Source organism: Bombina bombina, chromosome 9, assembly GCF_027579735.1.
Source record: "Bombina bombina isolate aBomBom1 chromosome 9, aBomBom1.pri, whole genome shotgun sequence".
NCBI lineage: Eukaryota > Metazoa > Chordata > Amphibia > Anura > Bombinatoridae > Bombina > Bombina bombina.
Genome location: NC_069507.1, coordinates 260142552 through 260159084, shown reverse-complemented (window position 1 = coordinate 260159084; position 16533 = coordinate 260142552). Strand labels below are relative to the sequence as shown.

General features: G+C 39.3%; 1 protein-coding gene across 1 annotated transcript in view; it reads right to left on the bottom strand.

Moving 5' to 3' along the window:
- Positions 1–4057: 4057 nt before the first annotated feature.
- The window catches only part of LOC128639694 (trypsin), a 36300-nt gene continuing 23824 nt past the window's right edge, over positions 4058–16533 (bottom strand). Inside the window, exon 5 of the mRNA XM_053691815.1 lies at positions 4058–4252. Within this exon, the coding sequence (XP_053547790.1) occupies positions 4103–4252 (150 nt within the window). The 3' untranslated portion in view covers positions 4058–4102. The remainder of the gene's footprint in view (positions 4253–16533) is intronic.

Genomic DNA, 16533 nt, shown 5'->3' with positions numbered 1-16533 from the left:
ACACTGTTTATAGATGAGTGCTGGTAGACTACACTGCTTATAGATGAGTGCTGGTAGACTACACTGTTTATAGATGAGTGCTAGTACACTAGACTGTTTATAGATGAGTGCTGGCAGACTACACTGCTTATAGATGAGTGCTGGTAGACTACACTGTTTATAGATGAATGCTGGTAGACTACACTGTTTATAGATGAGTGCTGGTAGACTACACTGCTTATAGATGAGTGCTGGTAGACTACACTGTTTATAGATGAGTGCTGGCAGACTACACAGCTTATAGATGAGTGCTGGGAGACTACAGTGCTTATAGATGAGTGTTGGGAGACTACAGTGCTTATAGATGAGTGCTGGCAGACTACACTGTTTATAGATGAGTGCTGGGAGACTACAGTGCTTATAGATGAGTGCTGGTAGACTACACTGTTTATAGATGAGTGCTGGTAGACTACACTGTTTATAGATGAGTGCTGGTAGACTACACTGTTTATAGAGGAGTGCTGGTAGACTACACTGTTTATAGATGAGTGCTGGTAGACTAGACTGTTTATAGATGAGTGCTGGTAGACTACACTGTTTATAGATGAGTGCTGGTAGACTACACTGTTTATAGATGAGTGCTGGTAGACTACATTGTTTATAGATGAGTGCTGGTAGACTACACTGTTTATAGATGAGTGCTGGTAGACTACACTGCTTATAGATGAGTGCTGGGAGACTACAGTGCTTATTGATGAGTGCTGGTAGACTACACTGTTTATAGATGAGTGCTGGTAGACTACACTGTTTATAGATGAGTGCTGGTAGACTACACTGTTTATAGAGGAGTGCTGGTAGACTACACTGTTTATAGATGAGTGCTGGTAGACTAGACTGTTTATAGATGAGTGCTGGTAGACTACACTGTTTATAGATGAGTGCTGGTAGACTACACTGTTTATAGATGAGTGCTGGTAGACTACACTGTTTATAGATGAGTGCTGGTAGACTACACTGTTTATAGATGAGTGCTGGTAGACTACACTGTTTATAGATGAGTGCTGGTAGACTAGACTGTTTATAGATGAGTGCTGGTAGACTTCACTGTTAATAGATGAGTGTTGGTAGACTATACTGTTTATAGATGAGTGCTGGTAGACTACACTGTTTATAGATGAGTGCTGGTAGACTACACTGTTTATAGATGAGTGCTGATAGACTACACTGTTTATAGATGAATGCTGGTAGACTACACTGCTTATAGATGAGTGCTGTTAGACTATAGTGCTTATAGATGAGTGCTGGTAGACTACACTGTTTATAGATGAGTTCTGGTAGACTACACTGTTTATAGATGAGTGCTGGTAAACTACACTGTTTATAGATGAGTGCTGGTAGACTACACTGTTTATAGATGAGTGTTGGTAGACTACACTGTTAATAGATGAGTGTTGGTAGACTATACTGTTTATAGATGAGTGCTGGTAGACTACACTGTTTATAGATGAGTGCTGGTAGACTACACTGTTTATAGATGAGTGCTGGTAGACTACACTGTTTATAGATGAGTGCTGGTAGACTACACTGTTAATAGATGAGTGTTGGTAGACTATACTGTTTATAGATGAGTGCTGGTAGACTACACTGTTTATAGATGAGTGCTGGTAGACTACACTGTTTATAGATGAGTGCTGATAGACTACACTGTTTATAGATGAATGCTGGTAGACTACACTGCTTATAGATGAGTGCTGTTAGACTATAGTGCTTATAGATGAGTGCTGGTAGACTACACTGTTTATAGATGAGTTCTGGTAGACTACACTGTTTATAGATGAGTGCTGGTAGACTACACTGTTTATAGATGAGTTCTGGTAGACTACACTGTTTATAGATGAGTGCTGGTAGACTACACTGTTTATAGATGAGTGCTGGTAGACTACACTGTTTATAGATGAATGCTGGTAGACTACACTGCTTATAGATGAGTGCTGTTAGACTATAGTGCTTATAGATGAGTGCTGGTAGACTACACTGTTTATAGATGAGTTCTGGTAGACTACACTGTTTATAGATGAGTGCTGGTAAACTACACGGCTTGGGGTTGCTTTCATGCCACAGACTGACAATCTCTCAGTAGTGTTTTCGGCTCACAGTCAGTTCCTTAGTTTCTCACACTCTTTCTCGCTTGGGGTTTTTGTAAAGGCCTCTGATAACTTTGTATCACGGTGCCCCCCCTGTCCCCACAATGTTAGAACCTTATACAAAAAGCACAGAGCTAGGCCACACCTGCTGCACACACACCGCTAGGGGTATTTTACAAATTGCTGAAGCTGGAGTTGGCAAAGCTTTGTTTGCATCTGTAGATGGGAAATGAACAAAACTAGAGACGTTATCTATTTTTAACCTTGCAAATTTCAGCTCATTTTATTTGAAAAGGAATTGTGGTTATTTATTTTTTGTTCCCTGGTTAAACTGTTGTAACTGTCTAATTTTACCTGTCTCAGCTGCACACAAATTATTTGTTCCAAAAATACATGATAGAGCTTCCTTGCAGATGTCACTGCCCTTACCTCTAATCATTTTAGGGGTCCTGTTGTGACTCAATATGTTTTCTTGCCAGTCAAATACAATCTGTTGAGTATTTTACCATTCTGTTGGGTCTGCTCATTAGAAATATTAGAGAGATAAGCATTTTTGAGAACAGACTCCCCATGTAATTTTTTTTTCAGTAGAGAGAAATATCTCCCCATAGTGAATAGAGTGTAGAGTGCTCTGAGCTGTTTTGCTCACAATTTGTCTTTTCGTTTAGTGACCTGTTTTATCTCTTAGTCCCCTCCGAAAGATACAACCTATTTCCTTCACACCTCAGTGAGCAGATGACGTCATGAGTAAGCCCAGCCCATTTCTTTGTCACTTTGCCTTAATTCAGATAATAAAGAGTATACAATTTTAAAGAATTCTAAATAATTTGAAACATCTTTCCAATATACCATTATCCCATTTTCATCTTTGTTTTGGTCTCCTTTACATGACTAATGTGTGTTACCGTGACCTTTAAATGAGCTTCTCGTATTGGTTTCAAAATTCAATCATAATATATATTGCGCTGTGATAAGGTAAACAAATAGGTGAAAATTGGGTGAAAATTTGTTTACCTTATCACAGCGCAATATATATTATGATTGAATTTTGAAACCAATACGAGAAGCTCATTTAAAGGTCACGGTAACACATATTATTTATGTATTGAAATACACACAGCTCCCCTCACTTGTTTTTTACCCCATCGATCCCTCACAGTTGTTTGAAGGAACAGCTGTTTATCAGGGTTGAGCTGTCTCAATCCAATAGGTGCACTCACTCTTAACTGTTTTTCACTATTTCTCCTTTACATGACAGCATACTGAAGTAGTATCAGGACTGTGCATGAATCATAAGCACTCTAAAGCAGCAGTGCTTGCAATAATATTAGTAACAATATTACATTTAGGGATCCATTTATCATTGTGCAGACGGACATGATCCGCTATAGCAAACCATGTCCGCCGCACATCGATAAATGCCGACAACATATGCTGTCGGCATTTATCATTGCACCAGCAGTTCTTGTGAACTGCTGGTGCAAAGCTGCCCCGTGCAGATTTGTGGCCAATGGGCCGCCAGCAGGGGGTGTCAATCAACCCGATCGAATTGGATCGGGTTGATTTTCAGCAATGTCTGTCCGCGGCCTCAGGGCAGGCGAACAGGTTATGGAGCAGCGGCCTTTAGACCGCTGCTTCATAACTTGTGTTTCTGGCGAGCCTAAGGGCTCGCCAGAAACACGGGGCATCAAATTCCGTTCGTAGCTTGATAAATATACCCCATAGAGTGCTTGATTAAATTTGAATTTGATTAAAGATATAAAGCTTTTCGTTTTTTTATTGTTTCCTCTTTGTGAATCAAAGTTTAAATGTATACGTTATATCCAGCATACCATATAATTCCCACCCTAGCTGTTTGTAGGTTGTGTGTAATATACAGATGCATGTGCCATGGGATAGTATAGTTTATTGCAAATGAAGACATGGAACACCTGGGCTGTTTGTTGTTTTATTAGTTTTTCAGGTCAGAGCCCATTCAGTCAGTACTTGGCCATGGTTTCTTCAATCCATGAGATGTAGTTGCAAACTTTTGCATAAACTCCTGGAAGCCCAGGGAGGGCGCAGCCAGTACCCCATGAAATCACCCCCTGCAATTCTCCGTTACATACAGCGGGACCACCAGAGTCAACCTGAAGAAAACAATATGACACAAAATGACATGTTTTATGTTTTTTTATCTAACTTCCTTACCAACTACTTACGTAAAAACACCAATACAAAGAGTTTAAGACGCTCTAAGCATGAATATTCAGGGCAGAATATCTTAATTTGAGGTGGGCCCCAAGTCATATGGTTGAGATATATTTCTCTGGTTCACTTTTTGCCAGTGAAACTTACTGGGACCTAGAGGATCTTGTAATCACCATATTTAAAGTAGCATTGCAATAAATTAAAGGGACAGTAAACACTGTGTGCAGAATTATGTAACATAACGAAACCCTTTTTTTGTGAAAAAAATGTCTGCAATATCTCATTAGAAGTCTAAAACGAAGTGAAGCCATCCCAATCGCGCCAATAAGCTACATGTGACATGCTCCAGCATTAGTAAAAGCAGCAGTTTTACCTAGCGCAGGAGCACACTACATGTAGCATAGTCAAGCGTTAGTAAAAGCAGCAGACAGCTTTACCTAGCGCAGGAACACACTGCATGTAGCATAGTCAAGTGTTAGTAAAAGCAGCAGACAGCTTTACCTAGCGCAGGAGCACACTACATGTAGCATAGTCAAGTGTTAGTAAAAGTAGCAGACAGCTTTACCTAGCGCAGGAGCACACTACATGTAGCATAGTCAAGTGTTAGTAAAAGTAGCAGACAGCTTTACCTAGCGCAGGAACACACTGCATGTAGCATAGTCAAGCGTTAGTAAAAGCAGCAGACAGCTTTACCTCGCGCAGGAACACACTACATGTAGCATAGTCAAGCATTAGTAAAAGCAGGAGACAACTTTACCTAGCGCAGGAACACACTGCATGTAGCATAGTCAAGCGTTAGTAAAAGTAGCAGACAGCTTTACCTAGCGCAGGAACACACTATATGTAGCATAGTCAAGCATTAGTAAAAGCAGGAGACAACTTTACCTAGCGCAGGAACACACTGCATGTAGCATAGTCAAGCGTTAGTAAAAGCAGGAGACAACTTTACCTAGCGCAGGAACACACTGCATGTAGCATAGTCAAGCGTTAGTAAAAGTAGCAGACAGCTTTACCTAGCGCAGGAACACACTATATGTAGCATAGTCAAGCATTAGTAAAAGCAGGAGACAGCTTTACCTAGCGCAGGAACACACTGCATGTAGCATAGTCAAGCTTTAGTAAAAGTAGCAGACAGCTTTACCTAGCGCAGGAACAAACTGCATGTAGCATAGTCAAGCGTTAGTAAAAGTAGCAGACAGCTTTACCTAGCGCAGGAGCACACTACATGTAGCATAGTCAAGCGTTAGTAAAAGTAGCAGACAGCTTTACCTAGCGCAGGAACACACTATATGTAGTTGAGTGGCACGATCAGGCTCACTGAGATTAGACAGTGAGCCCGTAACACGCTAGTTAAAAAACTGCCGCACTGAAGAGGATGGCTTCGCTTACAAGGTTAGTATAATTTTTAACGTCTAGAATCTCAGCTTTACTTACACAAAATGCACATCCTCCTTTTGGAATGTGTTTTAATACTAGGCTGTGTATAACTATGACTAAATTTTCACTGCTTTAAAGACATTGGAAACAAAAACATTTTGCTTTCTGATTCAGAAAAAGTATACATCTATTATCAGTTTTCCTTCATTTTCTTGGTATATTTTCATGAAAAGCAGGGACGCAAACTCAGAAATGTGCACGTGTCTGGAACACTATATGGCAGCAGTTTTGCAAGAATGTTATCAATTTGCAAGAGCACTAGATGGCAGCAGTTTGGCAAGAGCACTAGATGGCAGCACTATGTCATGCAGTCCTACAGATTCTACCTAAGAACCTCTTCATCAAAGAATATCATGGGAACGAAGCCAATTTTATAATAGAAGTAAATTGGAAACGTTTTTAAAATGTTATGTTCTGTCTGAATCGCAAAAGAAAAAATATGTGTGTTTAATGTCTGCAGGTTTCTGTAAGATACTGTACATCTGCAGTGAAAACTAGATTTCAATATGGCCCTAATCTAAAACTAAAACCCACCCAATAAACCCTTACAAAAACCTAACACTAACCCCCGAAGATCCACTTACAGTTTTGAAGACCGGACATCCATCGTCAACTAAGCCAGGAGAAGTCCTCAACGAAGCGACAAGAAGTCCTCAACGAAGCCGAGAGGTTTTCATCCAAGCCGGGAGAAGTGGTCCTCCAGATGGGCAGAAGTCTTCATCCAGACGGCATCTTCTAGCTTCATCTATCTGGTGCAGAGCATCCTTTTCTTCCGACGACTTCCGACGAATGAAGGTTCCTTCAAGTGATGTCATCCAAGATGGCATCCCTTAGATTCCGATTGGCTGATAGAATTCTATCAGCCAATCGGAATTAAGGTTGAAAAAATCCTATTGGCTGATGCAATCAGCCAATAGGATTAAACTTCAATCCTATTGGCTGATCCAATCAGCCAATAGGATTGAGCTTGCATTCTATTGGCTGATTGGAACAGCTAATAGAATGCAAGCTCAATCCTATTGGCTGATTGAATCTAACGGACGCCATCTTGGATGACATCACTTAAAGTAACCTTCATTCGTCGGGAGTCATCGTAAGAAGAGGATGCTCGGCCCTGGATGTCTTGAAGATGGACCTGCTCTGCACCGGATGGATGAAGATAGAAGATGCCGTGTGGATGAAGACTTCTGCCCATCTGGAGGACCACTTCTTCTGGCTTTGATGAAGACTTCTCCCGGCTTCGTTGAGTACTTCTTGCCGCTTCGTTGAGGACTTCTCCCGGCTTCGTTGACGACGGATGTCCGGTCTTCAAAACTGTAAGTCGATCTTCGGGGGTTAGTGTTTTTTAAGGGTTTATTGGGTGGGTTTTAGTTTTAGATTAGGGTTTGGGCAGCAATAGAGCTAAATGCCCTTTTAAGGGCAATGCCCATCCAAATGCCCTTTTCAGGGCAATGGGGAGCTTAGTTTTTTTTAGTTAGGGTTTTATTTGGGGGGTTGGTTGTGTGGGTGGTGGGTTTTACTGTTGGGGGTTGTTTGTATTTGTTTTACAGGTAAAAGAGCTGATTTCTTTGGGGCAATGCCCCGCAAAAGGTCCTTTTAAGGGCTATTGGTAGTTTAGGCTAGGTTTTTTTTTTGTTTTGGGGGGCTTTTTTATTTTGATAGGGCTATTAGATTAGGTGTAATTAGTTTAAATATCTTGTAATTTGTTTTTTATTTTGTGTAATTTAGTGTTTGTTTGTTTTTTGTAATTTAAGTATTTGTATTTAATTTAGTTAATTGTATTTAATTTAGGTCATTTATTTAATTGTAGTGTAAGGTTAGGTGTTAGTGTAAGACAGGTTAGGTTTTATTTTACAGGTACATTTGTATTTATTTTAGCTAGGTAGTTATTAAATAGTTAATAACTATTTAATAACTATTCTACCTAGTTAAAATAAATACAAACTTGCCTGTAAAATAAAAATAGACCCTAAGCTTGATACAATGTAACTATTAGTTATATTGTAGCTAGCTTAGGGTTTATTTTACAGGTATTTAGTTTTAAATATGAATTATTTAATTATTAATAGTAGGTTTTCTTTAGATTTATTTAAATTATATTTAAGTTAGTGGGTAGGGATGGGCGAATGTGTAAATTTCCGAATATGAATGTTAGAACGAATATTATTACCGAAATTCGAATTATAAATCCGAATGTTGATAAGAACGAATATTCTTAAAAATTCTATAATCGAATGCTATTTACAGTTTTCAAATGTCACTTTCGAATTCGAATGTTTAGAATTATATCGAATGTCCACATTCGAAATGTCAAATTTAACATTCTTTTTATCAAATACTATTCAGAAGTTCAATAGTTCATGTGGTAAGGAGGGAATCTAGTAAAATGATACATAATAGATACAAATATATCATTTTGAATGTTTCTATATAGAATATTGCAGAATTTGAATATTACATTTAAAGAAAGCATTAGAAATATTATTACAAATATAAATTCAAATTTTTCGAAACAAATATTTTCTAATGTAATCGTAAAATTTGAAACCAAACATACGAAAATCGAATGTTAGAATGTTATGTAAACATTCAAAATTCAATTAGAACAAACGAATGTGTTAAAATTCTTTTCATTTTTTGAATGTTGCGAAACATTTGCCCATCCCTATTAGTGGGTGTTAGGGTTAGACTTAGGTTTAGGGGTCAATAAATTTAGTATAGTGGCGGTGACGTTGGGGGCGGCAGATTAGAGGTTAATAAATGTAGATAAGTGGTAGCGATGTTAGGGACGGCAGATTAGAGGTTAATAATATTTAACTAGTGTTTGCGATGCGGGAGTACGGCTGTTTAGTGGTTAATATGTTTATTATAGTGGCGGCTATGTCAGGAGCTTAAGATTAGGGGTTAATAGTTTTATTTTAGTGTTTTGCAATGCGGGAGGGCCTAGGTTTAGGGGTTAATAGGTCGTTTATGGGTGTTAGTGTACTTTTTAGCACTTTAGTTATGAGTTTTATGTTACAGCTTTGTAGCGTAAAACTCATAACTATTGACTTTAGAATGCGTTACGGATCTTGACGGTATACGGTGTACCGTTCACTTTTTGGCCTCCCAGGAAAATTTTGTAATATCGGCGCTATGAAAATCCCATCGAAAAAAGACTTTAAGCAATTTGCGTTAGTTGATTTGCGTTAAGGACAAAAAAGTGTGCAGTGCCCCTAAACCTGCAAGACTCGTAATAGCAGTGATAGTGAAAAAGCAGCGTTATAACCTGCTTTTTCACCATAACGCAAAACTCATAATCTAGCCGTCTATTAATAATTATTACTAATATTTATTACAGTTAGTGTAAAATATACATATATATTCAAATGTTTAAAACAAATTAAGAACATCTATAATAAATATTTATTTTAATTATTCATATTTTTCAATATTTTATTTTTAATAAATACATAATGCACCTTAATAAAACTCATATCAGGTGAGTGCACGTGAAAAATGAGTGTACTTCTTTCGGGTTTATATGCGCAAGTATGTAAAATATATATCACAGCAATACTGTGTTTTATTTCTTTGAGTGTGGAACATCTCGTTATTATGTTCTACAAGTCTGTTTATATGTTCTGCTAAAAGTTATTTATTTTATATCACATATAAACACATGAACATAGACCCGATTTCACTCCATCAGAATTCACATACAAAGTACATTGTATGACTTTTCATAGGGTTTTAAAATTAAACTCCATTCCATTCCAGATAAAACCTCACCATGACCCATTTATCACAAGGTTTTTAAATGCATCAGAACACCCCATATACCTTGTATGGTTGATTTAAATCTTAATATTTCATTTAAGAATAAATCACTTTTTCCAGTAGTCGTTATTCCCAGGATTTGCAGATTTGTTTTTGTTTTTTAAATCATATCACTCTTTTTTACTATTAAATTTATGAGCAAATTGACTAAGATAATAATATTAATTAAAGTGATGATAAATCAGAGCATTTTTTAAATGCTAGGACTTATCAGTGCTATAAATAAAGGCGACACACTAATTAGGCTCCGTAGCAGACTTTCTACCTAAGGGACTATAACAGCCAGTTCCCGGTAATTTTTACAACTTTCAAGCCAGCCTAACAATCCCTGACCATTCTGGACTGCTCCACGCTAATACCGGACAAGACGGAGTGAGTTTTCAAAGAGGAAGCCTCTGCGGCGGCCCGGATCAGACCGCGTACACGCAGCACTCAAAGGCACCGCTGACCTCACTGCTCATAAAGTGCTATCGATCTTCTGCGATACAGTCCGCTTAGCAACCGGGTGACTCCGGAGGTCATCAAACAACAGCCGGACTTAATACACATGGCAGAGATCACCCGGTGTAACGAAACGCACGACACGGCCCAAGTCACAGGTATGGGAAGGAGACCATCTCCCCTGGTGGAGCTAGCCTATAGTTAGTGACATTTGCTAAACTATACAGGGTGGAATATACACAGAACGGTTATTCATGTTTTTGCTCATTACACTTTTATAAAAGTTCCGATCACATCACGAGATCTGCTGAGGAGCAGGAGAGTGGCCTAGTAATAGTATCAAGCCTGTTGCGCACTTTGATTATTTACAAGCATAGACTGCAAACATCACAGATAACGCTCCCACAGTGCATTGGAAATACTGGCAACTTTATCTATATTATTTTCACCAGGAACCTTGGTTTAAAATAAGGGTGCTCTGGAATGCCCTGCAAAAAAGCAACTAAAATGGAAAAACCATTAAGAACTTCCACTCTCAACCAATACCTTAAGGCTGTAGAGCCTCAGACAGATAATGGGTCTGACCCTGATGGGAGCCATTCTCCTGTTTTGCTAAATGACGCTGCACCAGAAACTAGCCCCTACATAACAAGAGAAGATTTAAAGAACTTGTCATCTAAAGATGACATTAAGGAGGTTCTCAGGGAGGTCAAGGGCTTATTTGGAGAACTGCGGAAAGACATTTCTCAGGTCAAACAAAAAGTGGCCAAACTAGAAAACATACAGACCATGCTGTGTGATGATGTACAGCATTCCACTAAACAATTACATGCTCACGAAGAAACTATTAATTTTTTAATGGATAAAGTCAAAGACCTCGACAACCGCAACAGACGAAATAACTTGAGGATCAGGGGGATCCCCGAATCTATTATACCATCTGCGTTACTAGGCTGCCTGCAAGATATGTTTAGATCAATTAAAGGCACTCCAACGGCACCAGAGGTGATATTGGAGAGAGCTCACAGGGCCCTCAGGCCGAAACCAGCTATGAAAGCACCCCCACGGGACGTAATTGTTCGTTTCCTGAATTTTCTAGACAAAGAAGAAGTGCTAAAAAATGCAAGAGCAAAGTCACCTATCACTCATGCTGGCGTCAACATCCAAATTTTTTCAGATATAAGCCCAGCCACCCTTCAAAAGGGGCGAGATTTATTACTGAAGCGCTCCGAAATGCAGGGATCCAATACCGCTGGGGATTTCCAGTAAGTATAATTACTACAAAGAATGGAGAAGCAGTGGTGTATCGCAGCCCTGATGATCTCCACAAATTCAACGAGAAGCTGGGCCTAAAAATTGCCTTCCCAGACACAGAGTCATTAGACATGAGACCTCCCCCTTCATCACAGCCGGACAGCAATCAACACCTAAGCTCCACGCCAGGATGAGGTATTGTATAATAATTCATTGACTGTGTTGTCGCCCGGGGCCACCCTTGGGTGATATATCCTAGCTATATGTGTCATATGAGATGCCACAGATATTGAGACTAAATTACTGCATACTGGGCTGATCCCAGGGACTAATAACATATGTTTATGATGCACCAAGAACTGTTTATATCCGACATATATAAGAGAATCACTGCAGACAAAGGGTGAAGAACCTTATGCAACATAAAGAGCGATAAAACTTTACTGATTAAAATCAGCCAATTTTAAAATTATGTTTACAAGGTTAGAATAAACTGTTATGTTTTTCATGTTATGTTGCGGCACCTTGGAACTAGCCACAGTTACGTTTGCTAATAATTGACTGTTATAATGTTACGTTAACATGTTTGTTTTGAAGTTATATTTAAAAGAATGCTCAGTTGTTATATATGTACATGGCATCACGGACCTTATCTCCTCCTTCGTGGACCGAAGGACCACTCATACTCATCAGGGACCTGAGACACATTAGGATGTAGGCAGGACTCTCTTTAATAACATTTAGCTTGTGACATGGACATACATTATAGCAATGGAACTAACGGGACATGTAACAGTCCGCAGGTTTAATTTCCACATTCAGGGGTGGTAGTTTTAATTTTAATGCTGTCACATCATTACGCAGAGTTACCACAGGGCGTAACCCTAACCATATAGTCTATATATACCGGGATCAAACTTTATATAGAAAGAGAAGTATACACTTAAATGACCCTTAGGAGAAAGGGCTCTTTCCTCTTTCTCTTAGACAGTAACCATATACCCTCAGTAGCCGACAGGTTACGAAACTTTTAACTGACTGCTGAAAACTCACTATTCCTATTCCCCTTTCTTGTCTCTTCAATTTACAACCCCTTTCTTCTACTCTGATTACATCTATTCTTCCCCACTCCTCTTACTACTCCCTCTAACCCTACGCTCTTTTTTTTTCCACCCCCTTTTTTTTTTTTTTTTTTGTCTCTCACCTCACCCCCCTCAACCTAAGATATGCCTATGGCAAGTAAAACACTCACATGTATAACTATTAATGTTAAGGGCTTAAATAGCCCTATGAAACGCAAAATTGTTATGAAAGATCTTACCAGGATGGGAGGAGATATTGTCCTTATCCAGGAATCCCATTTTAAAAAAGGGCATGAACCAAAGTGGTACAACAGAGAATACCCCACTGCCTTCTTTGCCTCAGGACCAAATAAAAAGAACGGAGTGGGAATCTTATTCGAACACTCAATCCCATTCCAAGTGACCCAAACAGATAAAGACCAAGACGGTAGATTTCTCATTGTCCATGGGTTACTATATGGGCGCCCTCTCACTATTGTTAACACCTACTTTCCTAACAAAGGCCAGAAAACATTCATGAGACACCTCTCTAACCACATTATAGACCACATGAAAGGCCCTCTTATTATAGGAGGAGACTTTAACATCCCCATGGACCCCAGATTAGACACATCGGGGGGCACTTCCACGCTACCAAAAAGAGACATTAAAAGCATTAACCATCTCCTTAGAGATTTAGCTGTTCACGATGTCTGGAGAGTGTCAAATCCGACCAAGAGAGATTACACCTTTTTTTTCCCACCCTCATAAAATCTACTCTCGCTTGGACTACTTTTTTGTAGATCCCCTAATTCTATCTATAATAAAAATGTCTAAAATACTACCTATCACTTGGTCAGACCATGCACCAGTACTGTGCACACTGGACTGGCCAGAGGCACCTCTTGCCCCATTCCAGTGGTGACTGGATGATCATTTATTAGATGAGCCCCTGGTTAGGGCAGAGCTGGATAGAGCCATCCCAGAATACTTTCAAATTAATACAGTAAAAGAGACTTCAGAAATGACAAGATGGGAAGCACACAAGTGCGTGATTAGGGGAATCCTGATCAAACATAAGGCTAGACTACGCACACTACACAGGAGAAAATATAACGACCTACTACAAACATTGACTGAGGCAGAAAAAGCTCATAAACAACAACCGGATGACACAACCCTCTCAGATCTATTAACACAAGCACGTACAAAAGTAAGGGACTTCCTTCATTTAGATCAATAAAAACAGACACTAGCACTTAAACAATATTACTATACCCATGGGAATAAAGCAGGCCGTTTACTGGCCCGATCAATCAAGCGTAAACATTTAAAATTATACATTCTTACAATGAAAGATAAAGAGGGGCATACTAAAACGGATAGCATCCATATTGCAGAAACGTTTAGAAAATACTACGATACCCTTTATAACATCAAACAATCAACTGACGATAATAACCCAAGACAGAGTCCTCCAACTTTGGACGACATACACAAATATACCTCCAGCCTTGACCTCCCCCACTTAGATGCAACAGACTCAACCACACTTGACCGCCCCATCTCTTGTGAGGAGGTCTCACTAGCTATCAAACATACACCCCTGGGAAAGAGCCCGGGTCCAGACGGCTTTGGAAGCAAATATTACAGACTGTTTTCTTCTGATCTGACTCTCCACCTTACACAACTCTTTAATGTAGTGGAGGAGGTAGGTGGCTTCTCCAAGCTAATGTTAGAGGCATATATCACGGTTCTCCCCAAGCCAGGTAAACCCCCTATAAAACCCGAAAATTTCAGGCCCATATCGTTACTCAATGTGGACGTGAAAATATATGCCAAAATCCTTTTCGGACAGACTTAATAAAATTTTACTTAAATTGGTGAACCCAGACCAGGTGGGATTTATGCCAGGAAGAGAGGCAAAGGACAATACGCTTCGAATACTCCAACTAATTTCCTACACCCGTAATAACCAAATACCTATGATATTGGTCTCCACAGACGCCGAGAAGGCCTTTGACAGGGTCAACTGGGGCTTTCTCGGCTCTGTTCTAAAACAGATGAACATCAGTAGCTCCTTTATTTCCAAAATTTTTGCCTTATACTCTACTCCATCTGCTAAAGTTAGGGTTAATGATATCTTGTCTGAACTGTTTAATATCACCAATGGTACGAGACAAGGATGTCCCCTGTCCCCAATCTTATTTGCCTTATCGGTAGAGGCACTGGCTCATAAAATAAGGCAGAATCCCCTGGTCTGTGGCATTAAAATTAATAACTCAGAACATAAATTGGCATTATATGCCGATAACATCTTGTTTACATTAACTAACCCAGAGAATTCTTTAACAACACTATTAGACGAATTCGAAGAATACGGTAGATTCTCTTATTTTCACCTGAACGCATCTAAATCGGAAATCCTGAATATTACGACACCCCCTGACACTATGCTTAGAATAAAATCCACAAGTCCTTTAATTGTCCAACCTCACAAAATGAAATATTTGGGTATTTTCCTAACGACAGACCCCAAAGACCTGTTCTTGACTAACTATAAACCCCTACAAGACCAAATCATAGCTGACCTCTCAAGCTGGAGTAATAAACAGATTTCATGGCTAGGTAGAGTCCAAGTCATAAAGATGAATATACTACCACGCATCTTATATATACTACAAACGTTACCTATCCCTTTACCTAGACAGTACATTGCGAACCTTCAAGATACCATAGGACAGGGGGGCGGAGCCAACTGCCGAACAGGAGAGATGCTTTGAAAAAGAGCTCTCTCTCAGCTAGCTAATTCAGGCCTAGATTTGGAGTTCGGCGGTAGCCGTCAAAACCAGCGTTAGAGGCTCCTAACGCTGGTTTTGGCCGCCCGCTGGTATTTGGAGTCAGTGATTAAAGGGTCTAACGCTCACTTTACAGCCGCGACTTTTCCATACCGCAGATCCCCCTACGCCATTTGCGTAGCCTATCTTTTCAATGGGATCTTTCTAACGCTGGTATTTAGAGTCGTTTCTGAAGTGAGCGTTAGAGCTCTAACGACAAAACTCCAGCCGCCTGAAAATAGCAGGAGTTAAGAGCTTTCTGGCTAACGCCGGTTCATAAAGCTCTTAACTACTGTACCCTAAAGTACACTAACACCCATAAACTACCTATGTACCCCTAAACCGAGGTCCCCCCACACCGCCGCCACTCGATAAAAATGTTTAACCCCTAATCTGCCGACCGCCACCTACGTTATATTTATGTACCCCTAATCTGCTGCCCCTAACCCCGCCGACCCCTGTATTACATTTATTAAACCCTAACTTGCCCCCCACAACGTCGCCGCCAGCTACTTAAAATAATTAACCCCTAATCTTCCGACCGCAAATCGCCGCCACCTACGTTATCCCTATGTACCCCTAATCTGCTGCCCCTAACATCGCCGACCCCTATATTATATTTATTAACCCCTAATCTGCCCCCCTCAACGTCGCCGACACCTGCCTACACTTATTAACCCCTAATCTGCCGAGCGGACCTGAACGCTACTATAATAAATGTATTAACCCCTAATCCGCCTCACTAACCCTATCATAAATAGTATTAACCCCTAATCTGCCCTCCCTAACATCGCCGACACCTACCTTCAATTATTAACCCCTAATCTGCCGACCGGAGCTCACCGCTATTCTAATAAATGGATTAACCCCTAAAGCTAAGTCTAACCCTAACACTAACACCCCCCCTAAGTTAAATATAATTTTTATCTAACGAAATAAATTAACTCTTATTAAATAACTTATTCCTATTTAAAGCTAAATACTTACCTGTAAAATAAATCCTAATATAGCTACAATATAAATTATAATTATATTATAGCTATTTTAGGATTAATATTTATTTTACAGGCAACTTTGTAATTATTTTAACCAGGTACAATAGCTATTAAATAGTTAAGAACTATTTAATAGTTACCTAGTTAAAATAATAACAAATTTACCTGTAAAATAAATCCTAACCTAAGTTATAATTAAACCTACCACTACCCTATCAATAAAATAATTAAATAAACTACCTACAATTACCTACAATTAACCTAACACTACACTATCAATAAATTAATTAAACACAATTCCTACAAATAAATACAATTAAATAAACTAGCTAAAGTACAAAAAATAAAAAAGAACTAAGTTACAGAAAATAAAAAA